We start from the raw sequence: 18,087 nt of genomic DNA, 5'->3' as shown, positions 1-18,087 counted from the left end.
GTGATTATATGCTGGAATTATTCCCCAGTCATGAGTCATCTCTCATCTCTGACTTTGCAAATACAAATTCCTCCCCAGTGATAGAAATTAAAATGGTTAATTATTTTATGGGTAGTCTGTACACAATGAATGCTTGTGTGCAGTACCATCTGGGAAGTTGAGGCAAAGGAAATAGCTCTTAAAACCCTCCTGGGACTGAAATGAAAAACAAGTCAGGTTGTGACATCAACTACCATTTGATCAGACTAAATAATACAAATATCAATATTAAATTATGTGTGCATACTTTTTATTTTTGCCTTCCGTGGCAAAGCACAGGGAGTTCTTTGCTTTTAGCCTTTCGTGTAAGATTATAAAGGAAGAACAGGAAAGACAGACACAGAATTTCAGCATTTTAGAACTGCAAGTGACTTTAAAGATTTGACCCAAGTCCCTCATCATTTCAATGAGGAACAAAATGAGGGGTCCAAGATGTGAAACAGCTAATTCCAGTATTAACTTCCTGAAGCATGGTCTCTCAATTTACCTCACCTATGTCAACCATAATTGGACAATACCACCACTTACATACCAAACAAACAAGCGAAAAAATAAAAACCATGAAAAGAAAAGACAAATAGCCAAACCTCTTTTACTGTTTCCTCCATTACAACTAGAGGAACCATGCAAGGGGAAGGATGAACATTTCTGAGACAGGAATAGTTCACCTTCTAGCCTGCATCCAGAACCAGTTCCACACCCCAAGACACAGCTGCGCCATACTGCCACCCACTACTTTCCTGTCTCTCTACAAGAAGGCAAGCACCAGACCTTTGGAAGGGAATTGTTATGAGAGTAACACTGTCCTTTAACAAATCAGCCACGAATTACCATATCATCAGATAAACATTGGATGAATAAAACGCAAATGCTAACAATCTATTCTTTTTCATCAAGAAGCATAATTTTCTATTAATTTCTCCCCTCTTTGGTTCCCTATGAATCCAAGGAAGTTACTCAAGAGCATCTTAGCAAAGAAAAAAATGGGTAGTTCCATATGAGAACTGTTTATTTAAATTCAGTCAGCATTAGAGACCCAAGTTACTGGAATCACTTAAGAACTCACCCCTTTCCAATCTGTTTTGCCTCACTATTCAGATGGATGTGGGATGCTACATTTTTCCTACCATGGAAAACACACACATTGGCCATTCTGATATCTCACCACATCTGATAATATTTCGATGTCCATACCCTCCAGACCAGAATGCCCTAGATGATACAATTAGAATTCAAATGCACAGACTGTTAGAAGTAAAAGGGACTCTCAAGAGAATTGAATCATATCTCCTCTGTTTATAACTGAAGAAACACAGCTGCAGTGGAACAGAGACTTGTCCCTTCTCGCATGGCTAGGAGAAGGCAATGGCACCCCACTCCAGTACTCTTGCCTGGAAGGAGGAGCCTGGTGGGCTGCAGTCCATGGGGTCACTAAGAGTCGGACACGACTGAGCAACTTCACTTTCACTTTTCACTTTCATCCACTGGAGAAGGACATGGAAACCCACTCCACTATTCTTGCCTGGAGAATCCCAGGGACAGGGGAGCCTGGTGGGCTTCCGTCTGTGGGGTCGCACAGAGTCAGACACGACTGACGCGACTTAGCAGCAGCAGCAGCACATGGCTAGATAACGGTAGTGACAGATCTGAAGGCTATGTCTCCAGTCTTCTGGTTCAAGCTCTTTCCACAGCCCCTTCTACTTTCCAACATCACTGCAGGCTTTCTAAACACTCTCAAAGGGTGAGGTGGGGCTCTTCCTTGGGAGTCAGCCCCTCCCATCTCAGAGCTGCCTCTGCTCTTCCACTGCATGAATTATAGATGCAAGAAGTTACTAAAGCCTGAATAGGCAGATGAATTCCCTTTCTTGACCCATTCTGTCAATCAGGAAGGTGGTTGGCAACACTTAGAGTTATCAGTTCCTCCTATAGTTAAATTCTTGTTCTAATTCATCTAAAATCCAGTCACTATGCAATGTGCATAGCACACTGAAGAAGGAGCATTCTGGTTTTGAAATATGTGACCAGTTCAGTCATCTGGTTCATGTCTAAGAATTATATATATGGCTGGTTGGCGTGCATAATTTGGGGCAGCGGCCTTCTAACAACTATTTGATGATTCTTCGACAGGAAATCTGGTTGCATTAAATTCCTTCCTTCTGGCTCCAGAGATGCCCATCTAAGCAGCCGCTAATGGCTAATAAGACTAACAGAGGAACAACAGGGTTCACAGGAAAGAGAATTCAACTTGACATTGTAATTATTTGCATTAGAACCTTGCCTCTGCCCATCAGTAGCAGACCAACTTTAATACTGGTGGTTTCTAAGCCTCTCCCGTAAATCTGTAAGATGTTGAACAGATATAAACTTGATTCATATATAAGTTATTATTGGTCCAATATAATACTTTGATAGTATTGTCAAAGTATAGTATTGGGCCAATACTATAATTTGATGATCGGTTAACTCCAGAAATGAGAAGACAACAATAATATGGAAAATGTTAAACACTCTGTGTCTGGGATCCTACTAGTCTGCTGTTGCTGCTACTGCTAAGTCACTTCAGTCGTGTCCGACTCTGTGAGACCCCATAGACGGCAGCCCACCAGGCCCCGCCGTCCCTGGGATTCTCTAGGCAAGAACACTGGAGTGGGTTGCCATTTCCTTCTCCAATGCATTAAAGTGAAAAGTGAAAGTGAAGTTGCTCAGTCGTGTCTGACCCTCAGCGACCCCATGGACTGCAGCCTACCAGGCTCCTCCGTCCATGGGATTTTCCAGGCAAGAGTACTGGAGTGGGGTGCCATTGCCTTCTCCCAGTCTAACTAGGTATAAAACCCTGCTCAGCAACTTATCAGTTGTGTAATCTTGAGCAAGTTTCATCATCTTTATCTTTTATCATGAAAAAGTTCAAAAATACTCAAAACAGAAGACCAGGACTAACTAAAGTGATACACTATCACCAGCTTAAGTAATTTTCAGTATTTTGCTAATATCCTTTCATCTCTCTTTCCCAACACTTCCCCCGTTTCGAGGTATTTTAAAACATATTTGGGCAAGCTGTTGTTTTAAAGATCTCTGTGCTTCAGTCTTCTCATCTAGGAAATGAAGATTATAACATCGAATTCATGGGGTAGCAGTGTACTGAGTATTCCGTAAGTGTTAACTATTATTATTTATGATGGTACCTATGCACACCTCCCCCTCTGACGGGCTCCCTTCAGCTACGCGCACCCGGTTCAGGACAGAGGTTGTTAAACAAAAGGCCTGGAAGAACACGAGTCCTGCGTCGCTAAGACTGCGAGCACCCTCTTCAGGCCGCCTTCCTTCAGAACAGTTCAATTTAAGGAGGAAGTTTGTCCTTCGCAGGCTCTCGTCGTCACGCGTAAAAATGAGGGGCGGGAACAGGAAATGGGGTTGGGCCGAATTCCGGGCGCTGGGAGTGTGCGGAGAAGATCCGAGAGGGTGGCAGCTGGAAGCCGTTAGCGAGAGCTGAAATGTTCCGGATCGAGGGCCTTGCGCCGAAGCTGGACCCGGAGGAGATGAAACGGAAGATGCGCGAGGATGTGATCTCCTCCATACGGAACTTCCTCATCTATGTGGCCCTGTTGCGAGTCAGTAAGTACTCTCCCAGGCTGTGGCCGCGAGACTCGCAGGGAGCTCGCCGCCACCTGCCCACCCAGCTCTGGTCCCACCGGCCTTGTAGGGGCCTTGGAGCAAGAGCTAAGCAATTGCGAGGAGCAAGAGCTATGCACGTTGAGGGCGACCGGCGCAGGCGGGCAAGGCTTAGGATTGGCGGGTCAGGGTGGGGGTACCGAGTGCACGCGGCGATCCGGACCACGAGGTTAATCACTCAGCCCCTCCTTAAGGACGATTGAGTTGAAAGAGCCTCTAAGGTTTGCGGGTGCTATCCCTGGGGTCGGGAAGATCCCCTGGAGAAGGAAATGGGAACCCATTCCAGTATTCTTGCCTGGGAAATCGCATGGACAGAGAGCTAAAGTATATGGGGTCGCAAAGAGTCGGATGCGACTTGGCAACTAAACAAAACTAACTTTATCCCCAGGAGCAACCCCCTCGTTTTGCAAACAGAAAAACTGGTATCTAGAATGGAGCAATAGTTGGCTCAAGGTCATTCAGCGATTCAGTGAATGATCTTGACCTAGAATCCAGAGTTCTTAACTGACTGCCAAGTTTCCTTCCATTAGTGCTAACCTCTGAAATCCAGAAGATTTTGTTCCTTTTATTTGTAAAGAGGGTGAAATAGGTAGTTACTTTTTTTTTTTTTTAAAGAAGAAGAAAGGATGGATAGGGTTAATGGTAATGCCTGAGTGTTTATTTGATTTTTACGGTTGGTAGAAACTATTTGCATTGCCTGATCTTGGCCTAAGTGTCTGTATATCCTCTTTGCAGATAAACTCCATTTTCAGAGGGGACTTTGGCCAAGTAGTAGAATTTTAGGCACACAGTACTGGAGCTAGATACAGTTTTATAGATCAGTGCTCTAGTTTTACTGATAGGAATCTCAGAAGTGAATTGCTCCTGTTGCTAGATTTCCAGTTCAGTATACCTTTTCACTGTTCCTTGTTCTATATTGTTGATAGGTCTGGATAGAGGCAGAGGTGATTCAGATAAATGGCGGCCATACCACGGTCATCTTGTGTAAGGCTCATGTTGGGCCTAAGGCCCGAGTTCTTGAGGTCGGTCTCTCTTACTCTGTCCTTCACCGTCTGTGGTGTTACTCTGCTTCCCCAGGAGAGGGAGTCCTTGGAAAACGGAAACTACCAAGTCATCTTGCTCCTTCAACAGCTTGCAACTCTCAACTTGACTAATTTCCTCCTCTTTCCTTTTTTTTGGTTGACTTAGTTGCCTGTGAAACATTTGCTGCTTTTCAATGACCTTTGTATTTGAGACGAATCAGTTTAAAAACAAAACAGAATACTGATGCTTACGACTTTTTAAATTGAGATCTAATTTGCATGTTATTCACTTAACCCATTTAAAGTATACCGTTCATTGGTTCTTTGTATAGTCAAGAGCTGTGCAGCCATCACCACAATCTATTGTAAAACATTCTCCTTCCTTCTGAAAGAAACACCGTGCCCATTAGCTGTCATTCTCCCATTTTTCCCCTTCCCTAGCCCCTGGCAACCACTAAGGGGCTTTTTGTCTTTAGAGGTTTCCCTATCCCAGATATTTTTTATAAATGGAACTGTACAGTATGTGACCATTTCTGGCATAATGTTTTCGAGGTTTGTCCATATTGTAGCATGTATCAGTATTTCCTTTTTATTGCCAAATAACATTCCATTGTATGGATATACCACAGATTATCCATTCTTTTGATGACTGTTACTTTTTTTTCTGATAAGAATTAGGGTTTTTTTTTTTAAGTATTTAATGTATTAAATACATTAGTAATATTGTGTCATCATCACCACCATCTCCAGAACACTTTTTCTTTCGTAAAACTGAACTCTATAGCTGTTAAACAGTAATTCCCCATTCCCTGCTCCTCCGAGCTGCTGGCAGCAACCCCCTATCTCTTTTTTTATTTTAAGAACCACTATACTGTATTCCATAGCAGCAATACCATTTTTACACTCTCAGCAACAGGGTACAAGAGTACCATTTTTCCGCATCCTTGCCAAGTTTTTTGACAGTTGCCATCCTCATGGGTGTGAAGTAGTTTTAATGAATATCTCACTGTAGTTTTGTTTTGCATTTCTCTAATGATTAATGATGCTGAGCCTCTTTTCCCATGCTTATTTTGGCCACAGCACTATTACACAAGACAATAATATCACTTCTTTAGATCCCTGTGACACACTTCCTTGTTTGCTAGACATTTTTATCTACACCACCCTGCTCATAATAACTGAAATAGGACTGTATCAGATGTGAACTGAAGCACACAAATAATATATGATTAATCAGTGGGGGAACAAAAATATGTGTCTAGCTTTCTGGATCCCTACTTCAGTGTTTTCCCCCACTCTCTGCCTTTCAAATGCATTTTTTTTAAGTGAGAAATGCCATCTTGTTTCTTGCAGAGTTTTGTTCCTTTGACAGTTACATGACAAAGTAAAAACTTGTCATTTGAAGGAGGATTAGATTTCTTCTTTATGTCCTAAGAGGAGAACGTGAAGAAAAGATTTTATACAGTGTAAGAGTGAACTTTATAATACTTGTAGCTGCACGACAGTGGGATGGGCTCCCTTGAAAGACAGCAATTCGCTTTTGCTGGGTGCCCAGGCCAAGGCTTAGCCATCATTTGTTTGAAAAATGTGTTGAACTGTAAAGTTTATTTCCCAGTCCTGTAATTCCATAATGTAACTTGTGATGATCTGGATCTGAAAACAAATTCTGGGTTTATTTTCCTTTCAGCTCCTTTTATCTTAAAGAAATTGGACAGCATATGAAGAGTTTGGACAGCATATGAAGAGTGGGTGTCACGTGTGAATGCATGGTATGAAGAACCTGGTTACAGTTTCTTCTCCTATCTGCAAATGAATAGGCCCAGAAAGATGTAAGAGACTCTTCGAATGAATGAACATAAAAATTCTACTTGTTAAGAACAACTTTGGCGCTGGTAACTGACCTTATAGCTAAAACTCTTTGGCGAGTATGAAGAGACGTTTTACAGTCATAGTATTCCCTTATACCTGTGATATCAGCCTCAATGAATGTTGGTGTAATTGTACATCACGATGTCAAACTCCATTTTCTAGCAAGTATGAATTATAAGGGAATTATGTCTGCTCTGGCCCTGTCTTGTGAGTCATTTCTGTGTACTTTTTTACTTTTGTTTGGAGTATATTTGTTGAAGAAGTCCTCTCCATTAGTTATGTTTTATGGAAGCCAGCACACAAACATGTCATTTAAGCATGGGACTATTAGTCTATATTTTTAATAAGAAAAATAGGGCTTTTATTTTTCTTAACCCACATTTTTGCTGCAAACGAACAATCACTGGTGAGACTACTGTAACATTGAGACTATTACAAACCACATTGAGTTCTTCCTGTTTGGGACTGGAGAATTTGCTAACAACATGCTTCTATTCTTAAGCAGTCTTTATGAAAGGCAGTTTTACTGCTTGAGGCTGAGAATATGTAATACCACCAAAGGGGAAAATGCTGTATTTTTAAAGTCAGGCAGTTCTCCAGGTTTGTTGGGAGAAGGGGAGAGTCCATAACTTTCCTCCCAGACACCATGACATTCACCTCTTTTTCAAGAATTACACTGAGTTTACCTTCCTGTCTATAAATAACGATTATGTTGTTACTATATTTTTCTGTTTTAGACATTGCCTGCTGACTTCTCCTGCATGTGAGGATTATGTCTCTTCCCTGTCCTTACCTCTGTCTCTCATTTCTGCTTCCTTTCTGTGTACTTATTAGTGTGATTTTCATTAGATTGATTTCATTAGGACTCCAAACACTGTTTGTTGTTGCCTTTTCCTGCATATCCTTTTGATTTTCCTAGGCTTAGTTTTCTGAACTTATCACACTAAATCAGCTAAACTTTTCGCCATGTATTTAAATTGCTCAGTGTTCAGTGTCATGAGGGGTGCTGTTATGTCTTAAGTCTTTCCTGGAAAAAGGGCTTATTTGCGGCAAACTGAGTTTGGCTTATGGGACACCTGCTCTAAAGTACAGGGCAGAATCTGGCAAAGTGTGAAACAGCCTCCGACATTACAGAACTGTCTTATTATTTTAAAGTGAGATGCTTGTTCTCTTGCAAATATTTATAAGGAAGATGATTTAACATAAGGTCTGGCTTTTTAAGGGCTTCCCTGGTGGCTCAGATGGTAAAGAATCTGCCTGCAACATGGGAGACCTGGGTTCGATGCCTGGGTCAGAAAGATCCCCTGGAGAAGGGAATGGCAACCACTCTAGTATTCTTGCCTGGAGAATTCCATGGACAAAAGTCCCAGAGATTAATAACTCATTTATCAGTTACAGTTTCTATTATATGCCATGCTCTTGTGCTAGAAGCTGGGAATGGACAATAATGGGACTGCCATTTTGGGGTCTATAATTCATCAAAGGATGCCACACAAATGGATACCTGAAGGACCTCACCTTGCTGCTGGTTCAGATTTGAAGGAATAATTACATTTATCTTATGGGGAAAGGATAGAGAAGGGGGAGCCAGGTAGGAATTGATTAAGGTGTTCAAATCATATTGATCAAGAGGAGTTCAAAATTGCTTGCTTAAACCTAGATGCAATGTGGGGCATAGAAGGGAAGGTCAAAGAGGATGGAATGAGCAGACCAGTACATGTTGATTCGGAGGAATGTAGTGTAGGGGAAAGAATGAATTCAGGGAAGACTCTGGAGGTGCAGGGAGTATCTTAGATTATCTGGGTGGACCCAGTGTAATCACATGGGTTTTAGAAGAGGGAGAAAGAAAGCGGAGTCAGAGAAGATGTTACAACAGAAGCAGAGGTTGGAATGATAAGGCCACATGCCAAGGAATGTGGGCTGCCTCTGTGTTCCAGAAGCTGGGAAGGGTGGGGCACAGATTTTCCCCCAGAACCTCCGGAAGGGCCACAGGTCTGCAGACACCTTGACTTTAACCCCTCAAGACCTGTTTCAAACTTCTGACCTTCACAACTGTAAGGTAATTTGTGTTGTTGTAAGTTTGAATAATTTATTAGAGCAGCAGCAGTAAACCAATACGTTTATACCACTCCTTCCTCATTTCCTGTTATTGTGGCCTCATCCTCTTCAGATCTAGGGTAAATCCCTTATCTGTTCCATCGTCTTTGGCAGAATTTTATTATTCACTGATCAGGCTTGAAGTACTTTCTGGTCCTGGATTATCTTTTCTTTATAAACTTCCTCAGCTGTGACTATGGCTTTAATTACCATCTATCTAGAAGAAAGTCCCGATGTTTATTTCAAATTGAAATGTTGGCCATGTTTGGCTATCCATCTGCCCATCTAGCATCTCCATCTCAGGTATTTTCAGCTTGGCAGGTCCAAAACTGGACCCATTACTTTTCACTTTAAAATTTTTTGCTTAAATTCAGTAAATGGCTCCATCAACATAGCTGCTTAAACTACAAATTAGGGAATCTTCCTTGAATCCTTAATCACATCTCCAAACCCCCTCTTGCCATACGAGATACATATTAACAGGTTTGAAGGTTAGGACAATAGTGATTTGGGGATGGGGCATTCTGCCTGCTACTTTAATAAAGGTTTAGATTTGGTGGGGAAAAGTTGAAAGTTTCCCCCTGCCAAGATCTGCTTTCTCTGGCAAGTCATTTTCAGACCCCAGCCTTCCTTAATCACTCAACCCCACAGCCATAGCCCAGATTTAGATTTGATTTCTTTCCTCCAGTACAAATAGCTCAGCCCCACTAGACCCTCTCATAATGTTTATCCTGCCACCTCGTCTCTGTGCTTCACCACCTTCATGCCTCAACTCACTCCACTAGCCAGTGTTGTAATCATTCTTGCATACACCTTCAAATCTCTTCCCTCCCTCTAGTGTCATTGTACTTTTCTGGCAAAACCCCATCCTGGTTAAATCCTACTCTCTGCAGCTGAAGTGTCTGGAAAGAAACACCCTGACAGGTTCTACCTGGAAAATAATGACTGTTGAACCTCAACTGGGTCCTGTAGAACCACTGCATTTCCTTAGTTCATTCTAATCCACTAGATAGACATGTCACACCTTCTCAGACCTCTAGGATCTCCCCTTATCTTCAAGCTCAGGTGACAGTGTTGCTTCTTCTTTTCCCGAGAAAATAGCAGCATCCAGAGGAAAACTCCCATAAACTTATCCCGTGATGACCCACCCACCAGTAGCTGTACCCTACCTCCCATTAGGAAAGTCAAAGTGTTAGTCGCTGAATGGCGTCCAACTCTTTGCGACCCCATGGACTGTAGCCCATCAGGCTCCTCTGTCCATGGGTTTCTCCAGGGAGAGATGCAGGATACACAGGTTTGATACCTAGGTCAGGAAGATTCCGTTAGGAAAGCCCTCTCCTATTTAAGGCCAAACTCCTCAATCCCACCTGCATCAGTTACCCAACAATCGTGACCCATCAAGTCTCCCTCCCTTTTCTTTTACTGGATCATTCCCTATAGGATTCAAAAGGGCTGTGATTTCCTCTGACTAAAAAAAAGCCCTGTTGCAAGTTTCTTCCCCTGGAGATGCTGAGATTTTGTACAGGAGGTTTTAGGGGGAGTTCTTGGGGGGAAGGGGAAGCATTTCCGAGAGCAAGTGAAACAAGTTTGGGCAGGAGGAGAAGTTGAACTGTGGTGCAGCTGCAAATAGGGTGATCGACCATGCAGGACTATCCCAGTTTAGCACGGAAACTTCAGTCCTGGGCAAGCCAGAATAGTCGCCCTGGTTGAAAAACCAGCTTCAGTCAGTCCCACAGGTATCTGATGCTGATGGCCCTTCAGAGAAGTCCTGTGCAAGGCCAGAGGGCAGGGCCTTTCTGCCCTTGCATTGCCTAGCCACTGCACAGGGGCTGCTGGGCTGGTGTACTGTATGCAGGCAGCTTCCTTCAGCTGAAGGCATCTCCTGAGGGGGATGCAGCTGTGTGGTATCTGTAGCCAACCCTCATAGCTGCTGGCGGATTGAGTTCCTTCATCCAAAGTTGAAATCTGGGTGGTTCAGCACAGCATCCACCATAATGCTCTTGAAACCTCACCCCTCTCCGTCTTCCATCCCATTTCTCTGCTCTCAGTTAAATGCTTCAAGAAGGCTGTTTCTATTTTCATTCCTTCCTCCTGTTATCTCCCGAACCCATTCCAGTTAGGTTTGCATCCCCACCAATCTTTTGAAACCGCTCTTGTCAAGGTTAACTAACCTGTCTTGCCCTTTCAGCAGCATTCAACACACTTCCTTGCTATTTTAACCACCTTACCAGGCCTGCTTGATTTTCCTCTTATCTGCCTTTTCTGTTCCACTCACCCACCCTTCCTCAGATTCTTTTGCTGGCTCTTCATCTCTAACCTCTGACACTGGTGTCCCAGGCTTCACTCCTCAGTCCTCTTTATTTATGGTAGAGATTCTGCACTGACTCTTGGTTTTCCTATCTGATCTTTTGGCCCAAAATACCTTTCCTTTCCTTTCAGTGGAGAGAAAAGTCCCTATTCTGAAAAACAGAATCCTTTAGTTTGTTTTCCAAAGAGGATGTGTATCACTAACGTGACCTTTTGAACTGTTTCCATTAGGTCAGCTTGTTGGTTTCACAGCTAAGGTATATATAGTCATCTGACAAGGACCACAGCTGACCTACTATAACTTACTCTCCCCCAATTTATATGTTTATTTAGGAGGGAAGAAAGTAGCTAAGTGCACATATGTTTGTGATACCAAGAGACTGAAGACTACTTTTTATGGGACAGTGTGGAAACATAATGAAGACTCCTGCTGGGTGTGATACAGCAGTGGGAACGTATGTGATGCTCGTCTTCCCCAAATTCAAATTGTATTGTCTCTGATTATCTCAGCTGATAGAAGAAAAACAATATATAAATTACTTGAAATAATAAAGATATTGCAAAAAAAAAAAGTTTAGAAATGTGCTAGATGAAAATTAGAACCAGGAAATGATCTAATGAACTGCTTATCTTACCATCATTAGTAAAATTCAACATCTATATATTTTCGGTATACTTCTGAATAAAATTTAACAAGCTTTCTATTGAACCTTCACATCAATTATAGAATTTCACTCAATTTTTGTAATAACCATTGTTTTCATTGGTCACAAGTGTAAGACATGGATTCTTTACTGAACATAAAAATAAAAGTGTAAGTTAAACCTTAAACCTATTAAATCTTGAGAAAATCATTCTTAGTAAAATACTGTTGTTAGCTTAGTGAAACAATGATGCTGTTAAAGAAGCTGAAGAGAAGGGCATTTAATTTAACATCTACTTTTTCCTCTAACCAAACCCTCACTGTTGTTAGCAAGCCTTCTACTGCTTAGAAGTTCATCACCATAAAAAGAATTTGTATTTTTTACTTTATTGTTCCCTAAGTTGCAAGGTGCTTATTTATTCCTGATCTGACAGAAAGCACTTAAAATTTTTTTCAGCCTGTTTTCTTAAGCATATCAAACTGAGACCACTGTTAGTAATTTCACCTTTCTTGAGTTTACAGTGAATAGCAGAAGAAGAACGGGGTGGAGGGGGGAGCAGGGGGGATGCCAGAAATGGTGCTAGATACTGTAGACTCAGATTATCACTTATTTCCTTCCTTCCAATTCCATATGTAAATAAGATAGTAAAATAGCATATTTGTAGTACTCATTTCTTGGTAGGAAAAGAACTCTTATGATAAATATGTCTTCATGTTTATGGGTAACATTTTTTTTCACATAAAATTTTAAGAGTCAGTGGATGCTAGGCTAGGTGTCAGGTACTTGGGAATCAAAGAATGCATACTAGGGACAGTTTTCATACACAGATGCCTCTTGCCAAAGGAGAGGTTCAAGTATAATAGGGAAAAGAACACTGGCAGTGTCGGGCACCACACGCAGAGGGCTTTTCCAAAGCAGGCTGCAAACCACACAAGAAGCTTTTAAACAAAGACCTACTGAATCAGAGCTGCTATGGATGGAGCTTAGGAAATCTATTTTTTAAAGCAACCAGTGGCTTTCAGACACTACCTGTTGTCTAGGCCTCCAAAAATATTCCCAGTCTCCTTGGTGGAGGTGTTCACATTCACAGATACTTATTTTATTTAGTGACTACAGAGGACCAGGCATTGTGGTAGGTGAGGGATACAGAAGAGAAGATTTCAGTCATTGTACCAATCCATAAGAGGCTTACAAAATAGGGGAGTTGGATATTACCTAAATTCATCAATAATTAAGTCATTATGTAAACTGCTATGAGAGTGAACTAACGTGGCTGTAAGAACATGGAATAAAGGAGCCCTGGCCTCCTGGGATGGGGAAGAAGCAGGGAGGGTTCCCCGTGGAAGTGACTGATCTGGATGAATAGGAACTGTCCACATAAAAGTGCTGGGGGGAGGAGGGGTCGAAAAAATGCTAAAGTATATGTGTTAAGGAAGACTGTGAAGTGTGACTGAAGTGTATTGAGCACTGAAGAGCAAGAAGACCGTTGATTCTTTTAGGAACTCCTGTTGTTTATTGTGTTGTCATACTTGAGTTTTAAGAAAGAGATCCCATCCTGACATCTGCTGGCTAGTATATATACTGCAATTCCAAGTTACACAACACAAGAAAGTCTCAGTAACCTATTTTTTAAAGGCTACAATAATAAATTATAAATAAAGCACCAAGATTCTTCCCTACTCTATTACAGACGTCACCCAGGAGATGTGAACAGTTGCTACTTGCGTGCACTCAGTATTACAGCTATGCTTGCTGCTGCTGCTAAGTCGCTTCAGTCATGTCCGACTCTGTGCGACCCCATAGACGGAAGCCCACCAGGCTTCCCCACCCCTGGGATTCTCCAGGCAAGAACACTGGAGTGGGTTGCCATTTCCTTCTCCAATGCATGAAAGGGAAAAGTGAAAGGGAAGTCACTCAGTCGTGTCCGACTCTTAGCAACCCCATGGACTGCAGCCCACCAGGCTCCTCCGTCCATGGGATTTTCCAGGCAAGAGTACTGGAGTGGAGGTGGTACCATTTGCCTGCTTTTGTGCAAGTTCACAAAAACATACAAAGTGTACATCTAAAAGTTGAATCGACTTGTTGCTGAGATGTAAACACATTACACAATCACTTACACTCTTAAACACAGTACCTTATGAAATATTTTCAGTTATATAAAAGGTTCTTAAATTGTCTTCAGAAATACACAGCTGACTTTAGTCCAATAAGCATTCTGCTAAACCTAAAGATCTGCTCTAAGCACTTCTGATAATTTTCACCCGTTTCTCAGTCACATACGTAGTATTTTCATTTTCTGCTTAGGCCTATAAAGGATAAGAATACAAAGAAATTTTAATATTACATGAACAACTGTACAGTGATGCTGCTACATTTGAAACTGTTCCTTGGCAGCTGCCTCACTGTGCGACTGAAATATTCAACAATCCCCTGACATTAAAAGATAAATTTGGTGAATAAAGGGTGATTCAGAGACGTCAAAATGTAATGTAGAAAATGTGGGCTGTTGAAGAGTACAGGTTTATGTTAAGAAGGAACACCAGAATCAGTTCAAAGTCCTCAGCTCTGCTATTACGTGACTCTATGAGTCAGATTTTTTAACTTGCAAACACTAAAATCCAGTTTTGGTAGATGTAAGGAGAAAAGTAATTCATTATAAAGGATTATAGGTAGCATCACCAGGAGGCCTGGAGACTAGGCAACTGGAACATCCCCCTTTGTCACTCCACGCAACTGGTGCAGTGAGGACACCACCTTTGCTGAGGATTAGATGCCACCACTTTGGAGAAGGCAATGGCACCCCACTCCAGTACTCTTGCCTGGAAAATCCCATGGACGGAGGAGCCTGGTGGGCTGCAGTCCATGGGGTCACACAGAGTCGGACACGACTGAGCGACTTCACTCTCACTTTTCACTTTCATGCATTGGAGAAGGAAATGGCAACCCACACCAGTGTTCTTGCCCAGAGAATCCCAGGGACGGGGGAGCCTGGTGGGCTGCCGTCTATGGGGTCGCAGAGTCAGACATGACTGAAGTGACTTAGCAGCAGCAGATGCCACCACTTACTACCAAGCCACAGGTCCCTGGACTATCATGGCAGCCAGTATTGCTCAGAAAACATCTTGCTGCATTTGCTATGGTTGCCATAAAGAATTACTCCAAGATACAACTTTGTTGTATCTCTGATTCCAAGTCCAAGGAATATTTAATTTATAGCATCAGGGTCACGTGGAAAAGTAAAGAAAAAATCAATTTCAGCTTCTGTAGTGAAAGGCATGCTCTGATTGCCAGCAAGTTCATAGGATGGGGAATTCCCAAATGTAGGCATGAATTCAGATACTGGACAGCCAAAAAGGAATGGCAGATGTCTACTATATTGACCCTGGACAAATCACTCTGAGCCTCACTTTTCTATACCACAAGGGAAATTACGTTCACATGGTTAAGGAGATGATGTAGGTGTACTTACTCATTTTACAATAAATACCAACTATGTGCCAGAATGCAAAGATGCGCAGGTCCTTTCTAATGTAGGAGAAAAATCAATGCACATCTAGTGGTGGGATAGAGGCAGGCATAGATGAGGTGAGGGCAGAAAGATGCAGTTTACAAATGATGTTCTTGTATTTAAGCACATACTTAAAAACAAAATTTCCATGTGGCAAGTTATGTTTGTACCAATGAGAGAGACAGCATGCTCTTGTAGAAAGCTGTTACACTCCTTTGAAAGGCTTGTTTCATAGAAACGCCAAAACAATAATGTTGGCTGGCACAAATCCAGAAACTCGGGCTTTTGATTGCTTTTTGACAGACGTCAAGACTGCCAGTTTCATACAATGGGACATCCTTCAAAGGATTAAACATGTTATAGCTTTGCCCAAAGATAATGAGATAAATCATCACGCCCATTGTAGTGTGATGTAGTCTGAACTTCCCCTGTTCTGATCTGACCTAAGTCAGAGTGGTCTGCTATTTGTATCTAGCTAGTGTGTACAACTTTGACTTTGCTTAAAATAAATTGTTGGCCTTAGGCTTAGGGTGCGTGTGTTTTTGTGTTTTTCTTTCCATTTATAAAAGAAAAGCTGCATGGTAACTCAGGCCTCACCCAGAATCTGTAATAATAACAATTCATCATATGGTATTAATAGATGGAATATATTTTTAGAGAATACATTGTATAGAACTAAGGACTGAGATATGTCAGTGGGATCACTGAAGTCAGCTATTTCAAACCTCAGTATGCTGCAATGATTTGTTTTTCACAGCATTCTTAGATTCAGTTCAGATCAGTTGCTCAGTTGTGTCCAACTCTTTGTGACCCCATGGACTGTAGCATCCCCAGTTTCCCTGTCCATCACCAACTCCCAGACCTTGCTCAAACTCATGTCCATCGAGTTGGTGATGCCATCCAGCCATCTCATCCTCTGTCGTCCCCTTTTCCGCATGTCTTCAATCTTTCCCAGCATCAGGGTCTTTTCCAATGACTGTTCTAAGCATCAGGTGGCCAAAGTATTGGAGCTTCAGCATGAGTCCTGCCAGTGAATATTCAGGACTGATATCCTTTAGGATGGACTGGTTGGATCTCCTTGCAGTCCAACAGACTCTCAAGAGTTCTCCAACACCACAGCCCAAAACCATCAATTCTATGGCGCTCAGCTTTCTTTATGGTCCAACTCTCACATCCATACATGATTACTGGAAAAACCATAGCTTTGACTACATGGACCTTTGTTGGCAAAGTAACATATCTGCTCTTTAACATGCTGTCTAGGTTGGTCATAGCTTTTCTTCCAAGGAGCAAGCCTCTTAATTTCATGGCTGTGGTCACGATCTGCAGTGATTTTGGAGCCCCCAAAATAAAAGTCTGTCACTGTTTCCATTGTTTCTCCATCTATTTGCCATGAAGTTATGGAACCGGATGTCATGATCTTAAGTTTCTTGAATTTTGAGTTTTAAGCCAGTTTTTTCACTCTCCTTTTTCACCTTCATCAAGAGGTGATGAAGTTCATCTTTGCTTTCTGCCATTAGGGTGGTATTGATATTTCTCCTGGCATCTTGATTCCAGCTTGTGCTTCATCCAGCCCTGCATTTTGCATAATGTACTCTGCATATAAGTTAAATAAGCAGGTGACAATATACAGTCTTGACGTACTCCTTTCCCAATTTGGAGCCAGTCCATTGTTCCATGTCCGTTTCTAACTCTTGCTTCCTGACCTGCATACAGATTTCTCAGGAGGCAGGTCACGTGGTCTGGTATTCCCATCTCTTGAAGAAATTTCCACAGTTTGTTGTGATACGAAGGCTTTGGCATAGTCAATGAAGCAGAAATAGATGTTTTTCTGGAATTCTCTTGCTTTTTCCATGATCCAGATCTTGGCAATTTGATCTCTGGTTCCTTTGCCTTTTCTAAATCCAGCTTGAACATCTGGAAGTTGTTGGTTCATGACTGTTGAAGCCTGCCTTGGAGAATTTTGAGCATTACTTTGCTAGAGTGTGAGATGAGTGCAATTGTACAGTAGTTTGAACATTCTCTGGCATTGCCTTTCTTTAGAATTGGAATGAAAACTGACCTTTTGCAATCCTGTGCCCACTGCTGAGTTTTCCAAATTTGCTGGCATACTGAGTGCAGCACTTTCACAGCATCATCTTTTAGGATTTGAAATAGATCAACTGGAATTCCCTCACCTCCACTAGCTTTGGTTGTAGTCATGCTTCCTAAAGCCCACTTAACCTCACACTCCAGACTGTCTGGCTCTAGGTGAGTGATCTCACCATCGTGGTTATCTGGGTCATGAAGATCTTTTTGTATAGTTCTTCTGTGTATTCTTGCCACCTCTTCTTAATATCTCCTGCTTTTGTTAGAATCATATCATTTCTGTCCTTTATTGTGCCCAGTTTTGCATGAAATGTTCTCTTGGGAATCTCTAATTTTCTTGAAGAGATCTCTAGTCTTTCCCATTTGTTTTCCTCTGTTTCTTTGCACTGATCACTGAGGAAGGCTTTCTTATCTCTCCTTGCTATTTTTGGAATTCTGCATTCAGATGGATATATCTTTCCTTTTCTCCTCTGCCTTTTTTTTTTTTTCTTTTCTCAGCTATTTGTAAGGCCTCCTCAGACAACCATTTTGCCTTTTTGCATTTTTTTTTCTTGGGGATGGTTTTGACCACAGCCTCCTGTACAATGTTACAAACCTCCATCCATAGTTCTTCGGGCACTCTATCAGATCTAAAACCTTGAATCTATTTGTCACTTCCATTATATAATCATAAGGGATTTGATTTAGATCATACCTGAATGGTCTACTGGTTTTCCCTACTTTCTTCAATTTAAGTCTGAATTTGGCAATACGGAGTTCATGATCTGAGCCACAGGCAGCTCCTGGTCTTGTTTTTGCTGACTGTAAAGAGCTTCTCCATTTTTGGCTGCAAGGAATATAATCA

General features: G+C 41.9%; 1 protein-coding gene across 3 annotated transcripts in view; it reads left to right on the top strand.

Annotated features, from left to right (window-relative positions):
• The first annotated feature begins 3,436 nt into the window (after positions 1-3,436).
• The window catches only part of TOMM5 (translocase of outer mitochondrial membrane 5), a 41,421-nt gene continuing 26,770 nt past the window's right edge, over positions 3,437-18,087 (top strand). The window contains exons 1-3 of one of the 3 annotated variants that reach the window (XM_006063484.3): positions 3,437-3,651; positions 6,418-6,499; positions 11,337-11,834. In XM_006063484.3, the coding sequence (XP_006063546.1) occupies positions 3,531-3,651; positions 6,418-6,452 (156 nt within the window). In that variant the 5' untranslated portion in view covers positions 3,437-3,530 and the 3' untranslated portion in view covers positions 6,453-6,499; positions 11,337-11,834. Of the gene's footprint in view, positions 3,652-6,417; positions 6,793-11,336; positions 11,835-18,087 lie in introns of those variants that run through there. The other 2 variants (XR_006549994.1, XM_044940047.1) reach the window with 2 other exon arrangements.

The sequence above is a fragment of the Bubalus bubalis genome, chromosome 3 (genome assembly GCF_019923935.1).
Source record: "Bubalus bubalis isolate 160015118507 breed Murrah chromosome 3, NDDB_SH_1, whole genome shotgun sequence".
Taxonomy (NCBI): domain Eukaryota; kingdom Metazoa; phylum Chordata; class Mammalia; order Artiodactyla; family Bovidae; genus Bubalus; species Bubalus bubalis.
The sequence above is the reverse complement of the archived record's forward strand: the minus strand, read 5'-3'. Positions and strand labels throughout refer to the sequence as shown.